The following is a 21,307-nucleotide window of genomic DNA, read 5'->3' as shown; positions in this document are numbered from 1 at the left end:
ACCGTTGCAGTCTGTCAGTCTTATAATGGACCATGTGATATTTCAGTTTTTCTTTTTTAATAAATCTGCAAAAATGTCAACAATTCTGTGTTTTTCTGTCAATATGGGGTGCTGTGTGTACATTGAGGAAAAAAAATTAACTTAAATGATTTTAGCAAATGGCTGCAATATAACAAAGAGCGAAAAATTGAAGGGGGTCTGAATACTTTCCGTACCCACTGTATAAGTCTGCGATCTGCCGTAAAGCAAGAAGAAGACGCGAAAGCGCTCAGGACATGCTCAGGACAGTTTGGACATTGCAGTAAATCAGAGGTAAAAAAACGATATAAATACTGTTCAGTTTCTTGCACAGACCGATCGTTTCGTGTCTTTACACATCAATGTATCGTCACGAGCCGCAGGGTTTAATTTGGTTTTGTTTGTGTATGTTTTTATGACTTTCAAAGCCGTGATTCCCATTCACTTCCATTATAAGACTGACAGACTGCAAAGGTTTGAGTTAAAAATATTTTTGTTTGTGTTCTACTGAAGAAACAAAGTCACCTACATCTTGGATGCCCTGGGGGTAAGCAGATAAACATACAATTTAAATTTTTGGGTGAACTATCCCTTTAAATTTTTTTAAATGTATATCCATATATACAATAATAACAATATTGTTATTATTATTACTGTTATTAGTTATTTTTAAATACTAATAATGTATAATCATTTTATTATTAGTAGTAGTAGTATATCAGTGCATGCATTCTCATATCTCAAAAATATAACATTAGTATTGTTATGAATATTAATATTGTTTTTGCAATCGGAACATTACTAATTAAATTACAAATTAACTATGCAGTACACTATTACTACTACTACTGTGATTTTTGTGATTACTGTTAACTTTTTTTATTGTTAATGTGCTTGTATAATAATAATAATAATAATCACTTTCAATTATTATTTTATAATTCTGATAATTATTATCTGATTAATAAAAATTATGATCATTAATCGCTACAACAACAGTAATAATAATATGAATTATCATTAGTATTATTATTGTTGTTGTTTTGAATCATGATTATTATTAATACTACATTTATATTCATAATAATAATTAAGTTACACATAAATAAGTTAACTTTAGACTTGGTCCTCACCATGTAAGATGCAGTGGCTTTATGGGATACTATGTTCTCTATCTCACCAGGTCTGTTTATGGGTTCCTGTGGAGAAAAGACCATCCGTTTCCGTCCCGCGTTGGTCTTCAAGGAGTACCATGTCCATCAGCTCCTGAACATCCTGAACAACATCCTGGCTGAGCATAAATAGAGTTCTGGCTGCCAGGTCGGCCTTGATTACGGAGCACATAGAGGTCCAAGCCCCCTCAAGGGTTTATACCAGCCTGTCACAATTAATTGGTCACTGTCTCTCTCTCTCTCTCTTTACATTCGCTCTCTTCCTGTCATTACTTATTAAGAAGGATAGAAGTCTGTTTTCGATCTCTGTTTATTTAGCCGGCACAGATTCGGCCCTGCCACCATATTTCTTGTCTTTTACTGAGGGTGGACAGGATTGCAGGATTTAGCCCACTCAAATTCAAATTACATATTTAGGTAAATCTCTCCTGATGACACAGCAACTTTTGTGAATTTGTGAACTGTAAGGTCCAACAAGCCGCAAGTCAGTTGAATAAAGCACAGACCACAGAGACAGAACAGGATTTCTAATCGCAATATTTCTTCTTATATCCTTTTATGTCAAATAAAAAAAGTCCTTAGCGTTTGGAAGGTAACATGAAAAGATTAGTGATCTAATTGTGTATGACACCAAAACTACAGAAAATATTTTGTGGAGATAAAATCGAACTATTTTAGTATCTATAGAGAAATGGCTGCATTTGAAATGTCTATAGTGTAATTTTGCATGATGGAAGAATGAATTTACAGAGTACCTGAATATTATGATCCTCTCTGAATTAAAAGCATGTGTGAAAGATAAATCGTAGAAGCAGTGTTGGCTTGATTGCGTCCTGAGGCACTAGAGAGAGCCAAGCTGGAAAAAGTGAAGGTGCAGAGAACTGTAGAGCCTCTATTCCCATTTTAATAGGACATCTGTTGAGATGAAACCCTTCAAGCAATCAGCAAGTCCCTTTATTGAGGTGGCTGCTTTACTGTATCGTTGATCATTGTCATTACTGTGACGCAAGGTCTCTTTGTTTGAATCCCGGTGAGGTACATGAACGTAATGTTGCCAGCACAAAACATTTAAAGCACAACCTGGTGTGGTAACGGGAGGGCTGACATTTTCTACGATCCTACAGAATTAACAGGGCCATAAATCTGTATTTTCACAGCCAAATGTCCACCTGATCTAGCAATAGAAGTCTGTCAGGAAGCATGTTTGAAAAGCACAAGCTTGAGGCCGCTCGGCTTAGTGTCCAGCCCCTGCTCAGGAGAACATGATCCCCTCATGTTTCTCATTACAGGCCATGTAAGAAAAGGTATACTGTTGCGCTGGATAACAACTACAAGGTCATCTTCACTTAATGGTTATCACAGCCTGTAAACGATTATGATCTTCGGGGTGATTCTCCTCTTCCAGTTGCTCTGAGCTTCAGCTTGGTTTGTTTTAATCATCTTTTCCTTTTCAGACACTTAAACCCCAGTATGTACTTACTGTAGTGAGATTATGTAATGCTCATTGTGTAAGTTTTGTTTGTGAACACCAACCCCCAAATATTGTTTCCACCTTGTTTACAGCCGCATCGGAATCAAGTTCCTTATTTAACTGACATTAACACATCAAATATTAATATGTGCGAAATCACACCCTCTCTAACACAGTGTGTTATTCTTTTGTGATATTGTGTCCCATATGTTAGTGTAATATAGAAATGTAATTCATGTTGTTTTGGATGCCTTTAAACATTCTTTTAATGTTGTGGACAGGCAGCGTGCAGAAAGGCCGCAGCGATCCGATATGTGTCTATCTGTACTCTGCAAAGTCAGTATTTAATTGAAAAATGTGTATTATTGAAACATACTAACAATTATTTAAAAAAAAAAATACTGCATATGTTTACAGTTGTGTAGTACAGTTAGAAAGAAATTATTGATGTAATTTCTACATAAAACCTAAATGTTGTCTGAGGAAGTTATAAAATAAATCTGACATTTTAATTAATCTTGTTTTTTCTTGAATGTCTTTGAAGCAAAATGACCAAGAAACATGTGCACATGAGAAATGATCAAAGTGATATATTTTGACAATGTAGACACAGACAATTTTTTTTTTTTCAGTGAATACATATTTTAGCTATTTAGATAATGCATTAAGGCTTATTGTTAAGAGTGCAGTCAGTTCTTAAGAGCATTCAAATCAATCAATGATGGATAGGGTAAGTATAACTGACTGTTGTTCATTCCACATTATTAACCACAAACCCAATAATAGAGAATTTTAAACAAACTCCCTTCCTGAGACCAAAGAAAGGGAGGGAAAAACTGAATATTTTTATATTTTTCTTGGAATTGTGGCGTCATGTCACAGCACTTAAAGGCATTAATTCATTCAGACCCGTTCCCATCCCACCCAAACCTCCAGAAAGGAACAGAAACCCATTTTGACATAACTATCACACCGTTCAGAGTTAGAGAGCATCTCACGATTTAACCACCGCTCCAGACCAGGTCTCATGTTTGGTGCCTGGCACTAAATGAGTGATGGTCACATCCACGGCCTGGATCTTCTCATGTTTGGGTGGAATAGAGCAGATCTTGTAGCTAACTTCATCTCCTTCCACAGGCACATATTCACCCTCAACGCTGTGGGAATAATGGAGATCATCAACAAAAAATTAAATGTGTTTGCTTGCTGGATTTAGACAAAGGTGTTTAAAAGTGTATCACATGGAAAACAGACTGCTTATTATTGTATGCAGATATATTAAAAGATCAGATTGAAATTCTAAATCAAAAATGGCATGAAAACATCTGCTGAATGAAACATCTGAAAAGGAACATTTTGGAGCAAAAGCTGTAAAATTAATTTCAGATAAAGTGCACACTAAGACCAGACATGTTGGTGACAAAATAAAAATGGATCCCATTTTAAGTATTTTTTTTTTAAGTAACTTTTCTCAGTCCCTAAAATTACTTTCCTGTTGCAATAACCAAGGCCACAAGGGTAGAAATAACTAATAATTATAGTTTTTAATTTTAAAATTAAAGTGTGTGTGTGTGTGTATATACTGGTATTCACGATGTTATGGGGACCCCCACCAAGTAAGTAATAACAGTAAATTTTGACTGTGTGGGGACATTTTTAGGTCCACATAAGGAAAAAAGCTTATAAATCATACAGCATCTAGTGTTTTGAAAATCTAAAAATGCAGAAAGTTGTGTGTGAGGGTTAGGGGATAGAAAATACAGTTTGTACAGTATAAAAACCATTGTGTGTGTGTATTTTTTTTCCTACTGAATAATCTGTTAAATATAAATAACATAAATGTGTTATGTATGGGTGACCCCGAATAGTCGACGATTCAATGCTTCGATAGGAGGATTCGACTACCAATCTCACAGTCAAATATTCGCAGGGGTGTTATGATCATGCCATTTTGGCTATATGGGGGTGCTCAAATGTCTGATTTCACATAGAACTACCGGTTTTCTCCCAAAGTTAATATACAGCCTATTAAGATAACGCTGTAAATAAGAATCTGAAAAGAAAGAAGCTTTAAATAAAAAAAAAAGTGTCTCACACGGCTCAGGGGGGTGAACAAAGGCCTTCTGTAGCGAATCGATGCGTTTTTGTAAGAAAAATATCCATATTCAAAACATAATAATCACTTTAATGTAGCTTGCGCTCACTGTTGTACACTGGAAGCAGCTCCGGGCGGATGACGTCTGAGGTCAGTGCTGCGCATGCACCAGTGAGTCTCGTGAAAACAAACGTTTGTTAACAGGCACACATTTATAAACTGTAAAAAGTAAAAAGCTACAATTTGAGACCACTCATCACGTAACTGTAAGAGTAAATAATAATTATAATAATGATAATAATAATAATAATAACTATGCACCCGTTTGTAAGGAAGCTTGTAAATTAACTAATTTCTCTATCCAATGCTGTCACGTCACGTGACAAAAGAACAAACGATTTGAAAGACTCAAAAGATGAACTAATCAATTCTCTTTCTGGCTCAGACTGCATTGGTTAAGTTTATGGGGCTGCCAAGTGATGAACGAACGACTCAAACACGAAGACTTGTCAGATTCGTTCATTTTGCTGAATGAGACTCAAAGGTCCGAGTCGGTAAAATGATCCGAACTTCCCATCACTAATGGCAACACTATCAATGCCTAGCCTGTGGTGGTCAGGCGGTACAGCGGTCACGTGGTACAAGTCGTAGCTCTCAGAAAACAAAAGAGTTCTATGAGGACGTGAACGCTTTTCACAATTTGGAATCTTGTAATTACGGGAATTCCAATATCGCGTGAACGCACCTTAACTATGGCTGTCGAATGTTTGACTTGACTCTTGTTCATGTATTTTGCCCCCCGCCCCCAAACACATGATTCAACTATCAGTCGATTATCGGCAAGATTCGACAATTCCATTTCGACTATGAAAATCCTTAGTCGGGGCCACCCCTAGTGTTATGTTTTCTTAAGTTTCCTCACAGAATTTGATTTTATGTAGTTGAAGACATTAATAAATCTAGAATTAAGCAAATATCCAAAAGGGAGCAAACACTCATCTGCAGGTTTCCAATATTCTGTAAAATCCATAAAATCCTTTGATGTTCTGAATGTTTGAAAAGGGGGCAGCTGGCAAGTCTATCCGTTTTTCCATTGGTCAAACACACTTGATCGGAGAGAAGCCAGTCTACTGCTCTTATCTCTCATATTCAAGTGTTTAACTGAGCCCAAAACCTTTCACACATACACACACTCCACAAGTTTCTATTCCCAGAAGCCCCTCCTTCATGATCAGTTCAAATCCATCAACAAATAGACTGGGAGCACTATCATTTATGATCTATGATTAGGAATGCATATTAATAATGATTTGTCTTTGCATCTACTCCACTGATAATCAAGGTGTTGTTGATACGTGTGATTCCGAGTTAACTAGGATTGTTGTGGAATGTGTGTTGGCTTGGATGTAGGAGCATGAAATCTGGTTGAAGGTTCAAGATGTTTGCCCAGTGAACTCACTCAGATATGTGCACAAAGACGTCATTGCCTCCATCTGATGGCGTGATGAAACCGTGCCCTTTGGAACGTGAAAAGCACTTGCAGACCCCAGTGAAGACCGGCCCCTCAGCTGCACGCGCTGTACTGGAGTGGTAGAGAGGAAAAAGTATTATTCAACAATCTATATATGGGTGAAGTTCACAGAAACATGCATCAAAAATACAGTAAAAACAGTAATATTGTGAAATATTATTACATGTTAAAAGAAGTGGTTTTATTTTAATATTTTAATATATAATTAATTCCTGTGATGCATAGTTTAATTTTCAGCAGCCATTACTCCAGTTTTCAGTGTCACATGATCCTTCAGAAATCATTCTTGTATGAAGATTTGGTGCTCAAATATTATCAATTACTATTTGTGCTCCATGATTAATAATGGTCCTTATTATTATCAATGTTGAAAACAGTTGTTTTTTTGTTTTTTTGCAGAGCAGCACTGATATGAAATAGAAATCTTTTGTAACATTATAAATGGCTGTATGGTCTCTTTTGCTCAATTGAATGCATCCTTGCTAAATAAAATAATATTTATATTTTTTCTTATCTTAATGAACCCAAACTTTTGAATGGTAATGTACCATGGTTTTCACAAAAGGGCCGGAGCAACGAGACAAAAACATGAAAACCCATTATAAATGAGGCATTTGTTGCATCCAGTGGGGACATATGTATTATAATGACTTGTACTGTCTTTTTACGCGTTGCAACGCGCCGCATGAACATAAAACCATGTCTGCATTTGTGATCGGAGAAATGACAAACATCAAGCGCTACTCTAGTCTACACTGCTCAAGACTCGCATTTCAATCATCAGTGGCAAATCCTTTAAATATAAAAAACGTACTTACAGTCAGAACAGCCGGCATTGTAGTCTACTCTCCCAGTATCAGGAAACAGTCCTCCATAAAATGTGCTGCACACATCTAAATATTTGGGTTGAACTGTTCTGGAACAGTGTTGTAAATAAAACTTGAAAACCAAAGTGTAAGAAAGTTGCGCACATCCCACAAACCCACACAGGGCTCAGGTGCAGGACAAAAAAAGTCAAACTATAGCAAAAATACAAACGTATTGTCCGCACACTGATGTAACTGCTCCATAAAAATAATTTATTGCTGCAACGTTTCCGAAACCTTGCAGCAATAAATTATTTTTATGGAGCAGTTACATCAGTGTGCAGGACAATACGTTTGTATTTTTGTAAATACAACTTAACCACTGATTTCTAGTCGTGTCCTCTTTTGGAAGGCCAAACAAAGTAGTTTCGCTTTCACAATGAAACACACAGCAGGCTAGAGTGAGCAGCGGCCGGCGGCTAGAGTGAGCGGAGGCTTGCGGCAACCACATGTGACGACCCTGGGCTTGACTCCGCTTCGTCCATGGTGAAAGCGCGAAGTTGATGTATTTCCTCAGCGACCAGCATGGAATAGCTCTAGGCATGACGAAGAGGATATCGTCCTCTTTTGGAAGGCCAAACAAAGTAGTTTCGCTTTCACAACGAAACACACAGCGTCTTCACGACATGGCGGCAGTAACAATACTACAGCGAGAATAAAAGTTACGCCTTCTTTCTTTGCGTGAACATTTGGGCGGCGTTATGCAAATCTTCCCACATCGTGACGTAGACATGTGGGGGCGTGTTAGAACGAGCCGTTTTAGGTAGGTGTGGTTGACTCTTAACTTTTATAAAGAATATCTCTTTGGATTTGAGACTTTAGTCTTTGCAACTTTACAGATCTTCTTTATGCACCAAGAGCTTGTAACACTTCAAAGAGAAAGGAAAAATTGAAATCGCATCATATGACCCCTTTAAGCAGCACAGCTGTTCACATTGATAAAAATAAGATATGTTTCTTGAGTACCAAATCAGCATATCAGAATGATTTCTGGATCATGTGACATTGAAATATCTATCTACACACACAAACACATGAAGGCATGAAATTAATTGGGGGCGACAGTGGATGGTTGTGGCTGTACTCACGCTGAGCAGGTGCGGTTGCGGCGGGTGGGCAGGGGGCTGGGAATCAGGTAGCCCCTCATGGGGGAGGGTGACCGGTCTCTTTGGCGGCAGGCAGGCAGACGCAGAGAGCTGGGGGAAACTGGAGAGACTGGAGACAGCGGGGACAGAGGAGGGGTGGTGGACTTCACAGGAGAAGATGCGCCTGAGGACATGCTGATGGTGGGACACTCAAAGGATACTGGGAAGAGAGAAACGGTGAGGAGCTTGAGCTTTTAGGACTGAAATAGGTTCTCTAGCAGCATTTCCTTAAAATACAAAGCATGACATTTGTCTGGATGTGTACATGAACTGAAAACAAAAACTGCAGAGTGACAAACGCAAAATTGCAAAATGGACTGCAGACCAGTGATGTGTTAATACACCAGCAGTAATGATGATAACAGTAATATTTAAAAAATGAAAAATTTGATGTCATGTTAATACTACACATACAGCAGTATTGTAAATAATCCAGAACCAGTAACAATCTGGTTGACACTCCAGCATAATAGGTGTCTGTGCTGCATCGTAATGCTGATTGCCACTCATCATAAAACAGAAAAAAAGATGACGACAATGCAGTTTGTAGCTTCTACTGCTGCACAAAATCATGTCAAAGAAGACCAGCAAAAACAAGACACTCTACCCACATTCAAAAAAAAAAAGTGGAGCTTGTCAGTGTGGGGATTTTTTAGATTCTGTCAAAAGAGTCTGCAGGTAGTGTCGACAGGTTATTTTTGTACGGCTGTGGTCACAAACTCTGTCTCTGGCTTCCTACATATATTACTCACATATAGTGTGATTCATTGTGATAAAACAAAGGTTTAAGAGGAATGTGACTGATGGCATTTTTTTTTTTTTTGGTTCCAAAATGTATATAGATATCATTATAACAATGAATTGTTATTGAAGTATTTTGGAGTATGATAATCGTGTAGCGAAAATCTGATATTGCGACAGCCCTAATTATACTATAATAAAAATTATTAATAAAAAACAATTTTTTGGTGACTTTTCTCAGCAAATATATTGATATGCAATTATGTCTTATTATCAATAAATCAGTATATCATCTGATTAATTTTATTATAATTTTTGATCTTGAAATATATAGATCTAATATGTTCATATTACACGTTTACAAGCAGCATATAAAAATCTACATTTTTAATAATCTCCACTGAAAAAGGTCCAAAATAAGCAATCACTGAGAAGATGTGGCACTCATCATAAAAAAGATACCTGATACCCATCCTTTTGAGAATTGTCCACTGCTCTGAAACAAAACATAATAATAATAATAATAATAATAATAATAATAATAATCATATACAGAACTGAATAGCAAGTGCTATAAAATAGTATGAGCCGCTAATACACGCATATCCCTGATAGCACACGTCTATTTGACGTCTGCATTTACATCTGGAAGATGTATTTTTTAGAGTGTTTGCTCATCTGCAGTACCTCTATAGGATGCTTTCTGTCAGATGTCAAATAGACGTTTATCAGATGTCTTTAAGATGTTTATGAATGTATGTAAAACTGACGTCTGTCAGATGCTTGTACACAGCACATCCTTTCCGGTTTAAGTGATCTTTAACAGACATCTTGGTCCACTGCGTCCACTGCTCTGAAACAAAACATAATAATAATAATAATAATAATAATAATAATAATAATAATAATAATACAATTCCTCAGATAAGCTGGCCTGTGACACTGACAGAGATCTCAGGTAACTCAGTATATCTAGTGTACACAGTAGTGGATGCAACACATCCTCAGGGAGCCACTTGACAAACCAAACTCTGGATGACTCAGATCAGCAATTAGTTACTTTACTCCTGAAACATGAGACATGAAGCCTGTTTTTTTTTCTCCTGCATCTAAATATACAGCTATAACATTCTATATCCAAGCTCTGCTGCATCTCTCACTTGCCTACTCATTTTAAATACACCTATTATAATTGTTAACTATTCATACAGTATATTATTCATAACAACTTTTAACAAACCAAATGTCAGCGGTACCCTTTGACTTTGTCTTTCAGCATCATTGATAACCACCAGCACTGAAACACAAGCCTCCAGTGGCCGCAGGCTGCAGCTCCCATTTGTGACAGTAATGTGATCGTTCACTGTTGATGATGCAAGCCACGTTTAGCCTTTCTTAGCCTTATCTGACTGATCCCCCCTGTCTGGGAAGATATTACAAAACTTGCACTGCTGGCAGAGCTTTTGGTTAAGCCACTAGAGGTTCAATCCCCCTAGTCGAGTAGGACTTGGTTGCAGAATCTGTTAACTGATGCACTGGTGCGCTGCATGTTAACATGAATGGGCCACGAAGGGTCAAGCATCCCTATTAATCACAGCAGGAAATGGCACCGAATGCATAATCGCAAACCCTCCCCCATTGTCATCGCTCTCCTCAGGGCCATTACAGCCCACACAAATCATAACAAGAGCGGGATGACCACAAAAGATGTTCCTTATGCGCAATAAAGCATATTAAATAATAATTTGATTATTTCAAATCGCACCCAAGAAGTGGCAAAGCGGCTTTCCGGACACTACCAGGCGGCTCTGCCATGGCAACACACTGCCAACGGTTCCCTCGAGAGATGCGAGATGAGAAAGGGCCCCTTTGTACCTTGGATTACATCACTGCAATTATAGCTGTCTGCTGTCAGGCTCAGAATGCCCCATAAACAGAAAATGAGGCCAGGGAGTGTTTAAAAGCCAGGGTCAATTATACAGCACTGATTGTGTGCTGAGGTACTGATGCACGGGTGAACATTTGCTTCTGCTCTCGTTCACTCTACCTACACATCAGCAGAAAAGGACACAGGCAGTTCATCCCATCAGGAGGAAGAAACTTCCATAACATACAAAAAAAAAAGTACCATGGTATGACCATGTTTTTTTTTTTTCCTGGTATTTTGAACACCATGTAAATACCACAATATATGAATTTGGCAATCATTTACAACATATTTTGACAGTACATATTACAACACCAGGGTATTATTGTCACTGTACCACGATATCACCACAGTAATGTTGTAAGGAATTCTGTTTATATGAAGCAGACTCTTCAGCAGTGGTTTTCAACCTTTGCCCCTCTGAATGGAATTTCATTATACCAAAGACAATATTTCGGGACCCCCTATCCAGGGTGTGATATTTGCCCTTGCACCCTGCTGAAATAAAAACAAAGATACTAGGAAGAATCTAAGGATGATATTACAATTCAAACAATTCAATCTCAAATAATTTTTTGCAACCAACACATTAAAGGAGTTATTGAGGGACTGATTAAAAATGTCATTTATTTTCATTAAGGTTGTACATCACAATAAAAAACTGTGCATGTTAGGTTCTTAATTACGGAGTAAGAAATATGTCATATTGCACTACACTTTGAGTTTTATCTATTATTATTATTATTATTATTGTTGTTTAGGGTTACTTCAAAATTTTTTTTTTGGGTTCTTAATTACGGAGTAAGAAATATGTCATATTGCACTACACTTTGAGTTTTATCTATTATTATTATTATTATTATTGTTTAGGGTTACTTAAAAAATTTTTTTAAATAAAAGCAGTAGTGTGTACAGGTGCATCTCAATAAATTAGAATGTCGTGGAAAAGTTAATTTATTTCAGTAATTCAAGTCAAATTGTGAAATTTGTGTATTAAATAAATTCAATGCACACAGATTGTATAAGATCTGTATAAGAACAGACAGTAGTTTAAGTCTTTGGTTCTTTTAATTGTGATGAGTTTGGCTCACATTTAACAAAAACCCACTTAAATGTGAGCCAAAATCATCACAATTAAAAGAACCAAAGACTTAAACTACTTCAGTCTGTGTGCATCGAATTTATTTAATACACGAGTTTCCCAATTTGACTTTAATTACTGAAATTTTTTTCCACAACATTCTAATTTATTGAGATGCACCTGTATACCCATTTAGCTTTTTTGTATTATTTTTGAATCATTAAAGGCAGGGTAGGTGATATGGTTCAAAAAATATTTTTGTTATGCTGGTTGAAAGTCTCTTCACATCCTGATAGTAACAAAACCCCTTTAAAGCAAGGCATTGTCACTCGGCGGCCATCTTTGAAATGCCTCTGGGGCATGCAAGTGCAGCTCCTATCTCTTTGAATGGGGAAACATCAAATTCTCCAAAACTGTTCATGAAGCTTACGATTAAATTTCATATTTGAAATCACTAATGAAATCTGACAACAACTGTCTTATAAATGTTGTTTCTTTTGCTCAAATAGCATTAATAAATCTTATTTTTCAGGCTAGACCAGCCAGTGCGCATGCACAGTCATAAGCGCAGGTCTCTGAACGCTGACTGTTTCTATCCACCTTTTTCTTGTCATAAAATTTTTTTTTTTTTTTTTTTTTTTTTTAAACAGTGGTTTACTGCACAAATTGCTCTTTCTTTAAATAAGCTCAGTTATAATACAAATTTTCTTGGGGATAAAAATCTACCTTAGCGTATGCTCTAAATCTATAGGCTACACATTTTTCCCAGAACGTTCTTGCGACCCGGTAGCAATTCTTCCACGGCCCGGTAGTGGGTCGCGACACGGTGGTTGGGGACCTCTGCTCTAAACTATAGTGAGCCCTTATGCATTAGGCATACAATGTTACAGTTAACAACAGAGCCCAAACTTAAATTAAATTAGGATTATTTATTTTTTAAATATAACAAGCAACACTCAACAAAAAAATGATGCAAACATGTAAATTGCACATAATGTAGTTTTTAAACAAACTTCTAAATTATAAAAATTCTATTTGTTGGTGGAATATAATAATTTACACAGTGCCTCTCATAACTCGTTTCATAACAGATTTATTTAAACATTGAATAATTAAGACATCACTAACAGGGTAAAGTAAAATATAATGAGTATATAGTATATATGAGTATATATTTCACGAAATGCTCTTCTCTAGACTTCATTTATAGTGAACCAACGAGCTGTGGACACTGATGACCTGCCTGAGGTAAATTAAATGCTACATGACATTTTGTTTACAAGTTGTTTTGTTGCCATCTTTCAAAGGTTGAAACACTGATTGAGCGATTACATGAGGCATGATGTTCATTCATGTTTATTTTGCGTTAAAACTAGTAGTAAGAAGGAAGGGATGATTATGCAGTGTGTTTATACAGTGATCTGTCGTGCCACATCAAAGAGCGCCAAAACAGCATTTATTGTTTGAATTTCCTGAAAAAAAAGGACATCATTTGAAAGATGAGACTTTGTTTCTTATCAAAAGTAACAATACATAAAACTGGAAGTTTCCATTGAAGTTCCACTCGTGCAGTGGTTAAAACAATGTATTTGTTCGGTACACATGCACATTGAACCAAAAGACCCGTACCGAAAATTTTCGTTACGAATACGTGTACCTTTACACCCCTAATATACAGTACTGTACCATGTACAATTTTGGGATCTGTAAGATTTTTTAAGTCTCTAATGCTCATACAATAAAAAACTTATTTTAATATTTATACAACTTAATTTTATTTAATGCATTCTTGCTTAATAGAAGTGTTAGTCTTACAAAACAAATCTTTCTAACACCACAGTTTTAAACATACTTGCATGACTTGTTGAATATGCAGTACACAGAGAAACTAGCTGGTAGACAATTTGTCCATCATTTCAAACAGGTCTAAAACCAAACAACAGCTTTTAGACAAAGGTCAACAGGAGGAGGAAGACACGAGGTCAGCTATGGAATTTACTGTAATTTTCCATTAACTCCACCTCTAACCAGAGTCTGTTGTTGAAATATCTGCCTGCATAGGCAAATAACTCTGTCTGGTACTAACCTTCCACAATAGGAGCACGAAGCCATATTGTGAGCAGGGATCCTAAACTATGCCATGCCAGTATGCAATATAGCACAATAGAACAGGTCTTTGTAGACAAAATATGATTTCAATTTACGTCTTAAGGTCAATAAGGACTTAAAATACTACCACAAGCTGTGTACTCATAAAAAGTGAATAAAACATGCAGCAGGGCCAGAACATGTACATTTGCATTGACGTCACCTAACAGGAAATGTATGTCAAGGCAGCAGTAATGAAACAGTTTCAAGTACTGCCCACAACAACTAGTTTAACAAAATAAGGTCACAAGTTTACACTTTTACGTGTTCATGCCACCAGCTAACAAAAATACGTTCCAAGAACGTTTTGCTAACGTTCCCAGTGAGTTATGTTAATGTTCTCTGAATGTTCAAAACATCCAGCTTTTTAAATGTATTTTAAAACAAAAAAAGTTTCTCCTTGGTTATAAACTGTAAAAAAAAACAATTTTACAAAGATGGTGTGTGTGTGTGTATATATATATATATATATATATATATATATATGATACTCTTTTTCAGTCCTTCTGCTTCAAAATGTCACGTTTATTTCAATGCGTTACTTGCCATTTCTTTGTAATTAGTTGTGAAATTTACTAGCAATTTCTGAGTGAAAATTGTTTCTGCACCAGTTTTTTTCCCCCAGTGTATTTCCCCCAGTGTATACGCATATCAGAGGAACATTCCATTTTCTCATCATGCAACCATTATTGGAAAGTTACTTGAATGCTCTCTGAACGTTCTGAAACAAGTAGTAACATTTTAAAAATGTTAAGACAAGCACACAGAAAAATGATCCATGATGAATAAATAAGAAAGAACGGTTTTAGAACATTAAAGACCAGTTAACTTTGAATGAACATTCTATTAACATTACTGGATGAATGTTTGTTCATAACTTTGAGAGAACTTTGCCAGAACACTAGCCAAAAATATGAGAATGTTTCCTGTTTGCTGGGTGACATTCTAGAGCTTTCAAGTCAAATGTTCAGCATACTCTTTACACGAAGTATACAAATAATACAAAATAAATGAAGCATGCAAAGGCCGTGAACAAGTTCTGTCTTCACGTACACAGAATCTATACGATATTCCCTCCAAGCTAGATTGGTGGGATAAACAACCCCAGCAGAAAGACTACAAGTTGGCGTCATCAGCAGACAGCTATGTACGGTATGTAACTGCTGATTTACTAATCTGCACCTGATCTAGCAAGTGTACTAACAAGAGCTCTGAAATCAATCTCATCTCTGCCCTTGACATGACCGGGCTACTCACCAGCAACAGTGTGCTTGGGTACAATGCAGCAACCTTAGTCGAATCAACCACCTCGCCCTCTTGCACTCCACCTGTAGCCTGTGTTGGTAGGCGGAGCATCCGTGAAGTTGGCAAGTATAAATACAGCAGTGATGGAGAGATAAAGGGAATCTAAACGCTCTCCATCTGGACGACGAGTCTGGAGGTGGGAATGTTGCATGGGTGACAATTATCTGTTTGTTTGCACTCAAGGGCTGAAAGCACCCGAAGAGGTTCAGTTTGTAAAGTACACAGGAAGTGAGCAGCTCAGCTTTTATTGCCTTTTAACGATCCAATGAAAGTACATTTCCAACAAAATGCGAGTTAAGAGATACACGTAACAAAACTACACCACTTAATGGAATCAACAACAATCATTATCACACCAGCATAGTACACGCCAACATCAGCTGCATTAGTCCAATAACATGCCCACTCCTGCCCATGTTTTCCCTGGGGACAACATGCTAAATGGATATAAACTGATGGATGAATATAATAAAGAGTTTGTATGCATCACAGCCTGCAGGAAATGAAATAATTAGGGATGCTCCGATCCGCCTTTTTTGCCTCTGATACCGATTCCGATACCTAGGGTTCAGTATTGGCCGATACCGATTCCGATCCGATACCAGTGAAGTTTTTTTTTCCCTCATTTAAATAAATGTAGAATTTATATATCTCTGTGTGTGGAACTGATAATCATTCTTTCACAAAATCTCGGATTTGGATCGGCTCTCTCTGACCGATACCCGATCCGAGAAAAATGGCTCTATCGGAGCCGATACCCGATATGAATATCGGATCGGCGCATCCCTAGAAATAATGTGCCTAAAATGACAATGAATGACAAAATGACTAAAACCTCTGCCAGGTCCAGATGCCTACATTCTCATCAATAGATGTTTCTACACACAGTGACGGCACATTATTGAATACGGCCCACAGTTTCATGGGGCAAGGACAGTTCTGACTCAGACCCTACTGTTACAGCTTCAATAAGTTTGAATGGAGCATGAATGAGAGAACAAACACAACTTTCTCCAGTGACATATTAGACTCTGAGAGGAGAGTCTTTTTTTAATCAATAACGGAGTCTTCAACTTTTACATTTAGTCTCTACCATTCAGGAATGCCCTTTCGTTGTGCAGAATATACTTCAATGACAGCAATAGCAGTCACAGCAACATGTCATTTCCTGTTTTTGTAAAGCCACGTGCAACAGACATATGAATTTGACCTGTTTGAACACAGAGCTCATCACATTCTCCATTGTTTATGCACTGAACAGAAAGACAAAAGATACTTCTTGAAATCAAGTAAATATTTCTGCACATGAAAATGTCATACAGGTTCGTAACGACATGAGAGTGAGTAAATAGTTTCATTTTTAGGTGAACTATCCCTTTAATGGTCTTAAATCTAAATGAAGTTACACTATATTCAAATTCACTTGCCCAACATAAACTAAACCTATCCTGACAAAATGCCACTGCTGAACTTGTGCACAAATACATCTGTGAACATATTCAGGTCTAACCACAAAAACCAAAAAGCTGATACAAGCCGACATGCCGATTTTGATTATTTAGAAATGCAGATTACACACTCAAAGGCTGTCACTGGGGCGGTACCTTTTCAAAAGTCACAACTTTGTACCTAAACAGTCCACATTGGTACCTTAAAGGTACATATTAGTACCTAAAAAGTGTACTTATTAGTACCTAAAATGACAGCTTTTGTACCTTTTTTTTCTGAGAGTGCATGATGGAAAACAGGGAAAGCTTAGTTTTTCAGAAGGGTGGAGATCATGTTTGAAATGTCAGATTATGACTGTAATATCTTGGAAACGTAATCCAAATTTCCAAATGGCCTTGAGACAAGGGATAGCAGGAGAAAACAGGGAGACAAGGACCTTTTGTTCAATCAAAGGACACAACCAGGAAACAGCTAATCAAAACTGTAAGGGTAGTTTCCTTCTCCCAGGACTGATGGGTTTCCAACAATACAGTTATTATAAATACAACATAATAAGCTTTTTTTTATGCGCATTCATCCCAACATATATTTATTTATTTTTATTTCTATATCAGCATCAAACTCCTCCATAGTCTTAACTCCACATTAAATAAATACAACAATTATAACAAGTCCAACCTAGAATCATTAAAATTTTATGTAGTAGATTTAGACACACTTAGGCCACTGTTATCCTTGAAATACGCAGAAACAAATGTATTTTTACGATACAATTCTAAGTAATATTGATGCTACAACTTATTATTACAGTTATATGAGAGACTTGTGTAAGTATTTGTTTCTTGGATACTGGTTCTTATCAGTACAATATTTCAAGGCTGGCCATTCGGTAGTTTTTCCAGAACCTGTGAAAAGCAAATAGAACAGCTTTCATGAAGTTCTCTGGTACGTAACAACAAACAAAATGAAATAGCATTGCATGAAACAGAATGAAATAACAGGCGGATTCCACCTGTTACTAGGTTCAACTCATTTGGTCCTGCTTGGCTGAGGTTGGGATTGCACAATATGAACAGATATACATGAAAGGCATAGGTCACACCCATGGTGGAGCTTGCAAAATATGATCTTTGTAATACAAAATATATCACTGGTAGAGTTGAAAAGGCCAAATCTATTCTGTCAAGAGGCTTTGAAAACTAATTTACATCTCAATGGTATTCTCTGACAGATCAAAACTTCCAAGGTGCTTTCTCTAGAAACAATTATAATAATTTGCCATTTTATTATCCTCTTCCATATTGACTATGAGCTTTGTCATTGTCTTGAGTTTGTACTGCAACAGATTGTGCTAGTCTATATAAACAGATGATCAGATAGCCATCCGCATGTCTTTAATATTACATTAAAACGTGTGTCCTCTCAGTTTTACTCTTCGGTAACTTAAAGTTATCGTGCTCTCCATTAACTCAATGATAGGATTACACAGAGACATCCTCTTAATCAATGTTTTTAGCAGGTCAAATAACACACAGAAAATCCTGTTAATAAAATCTCTGTCTGGATAACCTTATAATTATGTAATGAGAGCACACTGCAGTATTTCTTCTAGTCACAGTAACAGATTCAGTATACCATGACCTCTAGTTGTCTGTATAAGGTCCCAACGGGGTATGCGGTCACTCCCCAAAATCCAATATTACAACTGGAGAACTATCAGTTACGTAACTGAAAGCATGGCCCAATGGCCTATGTAGAAATTAGTAAATAATGCAATGTGTTCTTCAGGTGAAGACACAAAATCATTTCTAAGAAATTAACTTCTGGTACATTACACTATGATGCAATAATTTTTTCTGTCTTTCAAAAGAATAAAAAAAAATGGATCAGCAACCTCAAGATACAAAAACATCCCATCTGAGGGGCACCATATCACTGGGATTCTTTAAGCTCTGTGACTTCAGTTTTGGGAAAAAGTATCGAACATCAGCCTGGATATGGTAACCTCCAATGTAATCAGCCTTTTCCTTGTCCTTGTAGTTTACAGTATCATTTGCAGCCTCAAATCAAGAATAATAAACTAAACAACAATAAATGAGATCACCTAAAACAATCAGTGATCCTTATGATAATGTCCTGCAGGGAAGTTTGTATATATATGAGTTGGGAAGATCTAATTAATTAATTTACAACCTCAGGTGCACTCAAATCACTTTGGTCAGAGCAAAATGCTGATGAACCCTTTTTTATTTTTTTATTTCAAAAAAATAAAGCAAGATTTTGGAAATCTGTTTCTAAAAGTGATACATAATCTGCATCAGGTGTGTTTTTGCTTTATGTTTTTATTCAATTTAGAATGTAAACGGAATCGTTATATATTGTATCACAACTGTATTTTGTATTTTTGTATCTAGTAGCTAGTTTTATTGTAAATTTAAAAAAAAATAATGCTAATAATTTCAACAATTGTACCATCAATACAGATGCTGCATTCACTGTGTCTGTGTATTTTTTCTAACTGACTCCAACTGCGAGCTCAAAAAAAAAAAATCTCAAGTTTACCCACTCGCCATCTTTGTGGCTGATCAGTGGTTCAACCTGTAAATACAATCTTTCCGACATGACTTGAAGGTAACATTACTCATATTCATTCCAAACCTATATGATTCACCAATTTGGAATTAGTTTTCCAGCGAGGAGGGGCGGTGGGTGGAAGGGGAAAATTTTTTTTTTTTGTTTTTTTTTGAAAAACATCCAACATAATTTAAGTCACTGCAGACTGAGATTGTCAAATTGCAAAATTACAAAAAAAAAAAAGATTACAGATTCGGTTCTTATTAGATAGAAAACATAGAAATGCATAGAAAACAGCAACCAAATACATCAGTCAAGCCAATGTCTAGACTACTTTTGCATTCAGCAGAATATAATTTTCATTTTGGGTAAAAATAACAACAACAACAATAATAATAACAATAACAATAATTCTACAAAATGGAAAAACTAAATTATGTTCAAAACATACAGCTTTATATATGTCTTATAAATCCTAAACTAATGTAATGCATTAATCAAGATGTTAACTTAACATATTATTTACTATGTACATTTTCTATGGCTTATTTTTTACTATGTATGTAAGGTGGAAGAGTTGCCAAAGGTCACGTCTACCTTCATGCTACTGTACAATGTTCTTGAAGATTAAGTCACCAACCCAACACTGAGACACTTTTTGTAGCGCTACATCAAAAGCAATAAAGAACACTAAGTTGCATTGTTATTTGTCCTGGCACAGCAAAACTGAAAAGCAGCGCACATCTCTAGGGAGGATCTGTTTTTCCGCTGTCATCTGGTGTCAACTGCAATATTAAGTCAACATCTGAGCGTCTGTCTCCCACCAAAACATTCTTTACACAAAACACACATTTTTCCTGTATATTTCCTAGAATAGTGGCACATGTTTACTAGTATTGTTACTTCGACGAGCTGCGCTTTGACCCCCCCCCCCTTTGCCAGCACATGACCAGCATAAACCAGCAAAGGACCAGCTTAAACCAGCATCAAAACATACCTAACCAGCATATGCTGCCTCCCTTCACCAACTCAACTCTTTATGAATTAATTAAACCACTTTATTTCTTAATTTCATTCATTTGCTCAAACTTTCTACAATATCTCACACCTGAAACCTTGAACGTTACATATTCAAAAAGAACTGTACAACAAGAGAGCAGAACGATGCCGATGATCGAGCAAAAATGCAAGATCAGTCAGACCTCCAAAAGAGAAATTAATCAATGTTTAGCATTTACAGAGGTACAACGTTTAGCATTTACAGAGGACGTCTAACAGATTTTAAACAGCGAACATCTCTCGTTGTAATTCATTTAACTTCATCTCTTGAATAATTCACGAACACGCAAAAGTGTATTTTCTTTCACTTTCGTAAAAACAAGTCACTTTGTTTGGATATACCATTTCAAAAAGAATCACAGCATCACTCACCGTTAGCAATGTGCACGAGCCAAAGAAAACAACCGTAAACTGTTGGGAGTCGGTAAAAAAAAAAAAAACGAAAAGCAGCCTCAACAGAAAGTAGTTGCCTGGCGTTTGCTGGTCTCCGTCTCACTCTGAATGAGGGTCCAAAGAGGCGTGACTAAACCGAAGCCATCCAAAATTACATCATTAAATGACAATTACCGTAAAACCTCAAATATTCCGAGTTTGAAATGTAAACAAAAATTTACATAATGCTATTCAAACAAATGGTTGCACAATCTTGGTTTATTTATTTTTTATTATCTCTCTTACCTATAGGTCATCTCAAAATGCTCTTAGTGATCATAATCTTAATCATC

At 36.5% G+C, this 21,307-nt stretch overlaps 2 protein-coding genes across 2 annotated transcripts in view; one reads left to right on the top strand and one right to left on the bottom strand.

Annotated features, from left to right (window-relative positions):
- LOC107685926 (4-aminobutyrate aminotransferase, mitochondrial-like) overlaps window positions 1-2,923 on the top strand; it is a 28,527-nt gene extending 25,604 nt beyond the window's left edge. The window contains exon 16 of the mRNA XM_016482685.1: window positions 1,202-2,923. Within this exon, the coding sequence (XP_016338171.1) occupies window positions 1,202-1,323 (122 nt within the window). The 3' untranslated portion in view covers window positions 1,324-2,923. The remainder of the gene's footprint in view (window positions 1-1,201) is intronic.
- A 353-nt stretch (window positions 2,924-3,276) lies between these two features.
- On the bottom strand, window positions 3,277-21,100 carry LOC107685928 (calcium-regulated heat stable protein 1). Its single transcript, XM_016482688.1, has 4 exons — window positions 20,955-21,100; window positions 8,242-8,458; window positions 6,216-6,338; window positions 3,277-3,818 (listed from the first exon to the last, which is right to left on the bottom strand). Exons 2-4 carry the CDS (start codon window positions 8,430-8,432, stop codon window positions 3,656-3,658), a joined length of 477 nt encoding a protein of 158 aa, XP_016338174.1. The 5' UTR covers window positions 8,433-8,458; window positions 20,955-21,100; the 3' UTR covers window positions 3,277-3,655.
- Between the last annotated feature and the right edge of the window lie 207 nt (window positions 21,101-21,307).

Source organism: Sinocyclocheilus anshuiensis, unplaced genomic scaffold (genome assembly GCF_001515605.1).
Source record: "Sinocyclocheilus anshuiensis isolate Anshui unplaced genomic scaffold, SAMN03320099.WGS_v1.1 scaffold701, whole genome shotgun sequence".
In the NCBI taxonomy this organism is placed as follows: domain Eukaryota; kingdom Metazoa; phylum Chordata; class Actinopteri; order Cypriniformes; family Cyprinidae; genus Sinocyclocheilus; species Sinocyclocheilus anshuiensis.
Note: the sequence above shows the minus strand (reverse complement) of the source record. Positions and strands in the feature narration are given on the sequence as shown.

Bases quoted from the DNA above. Each gene is read 5' to 3' on its own strand.
- LOC107685928 (XM_016482688.1), bottom strand. From the start codon at position 8,432: ATGTCCTCAGGCGCATCTTCTCCTGTGAAGTCCACCACCCCTCCTCTG. The intron at 6,339-8,241 runs GTGAGTACAGCC...CTACCACTCCAG, and splicing joins CGCAACCGCACCTGCTCAGC to TACAGCGCGTGCAGCTGAGG. The intron at 3,819-6,215 runs GTGAGTTCACTG...TTATTCCCACAG, and splicing joins GTCTTTGTGCACATATCTGA to CGTTGAGGGTGAATATGTGC.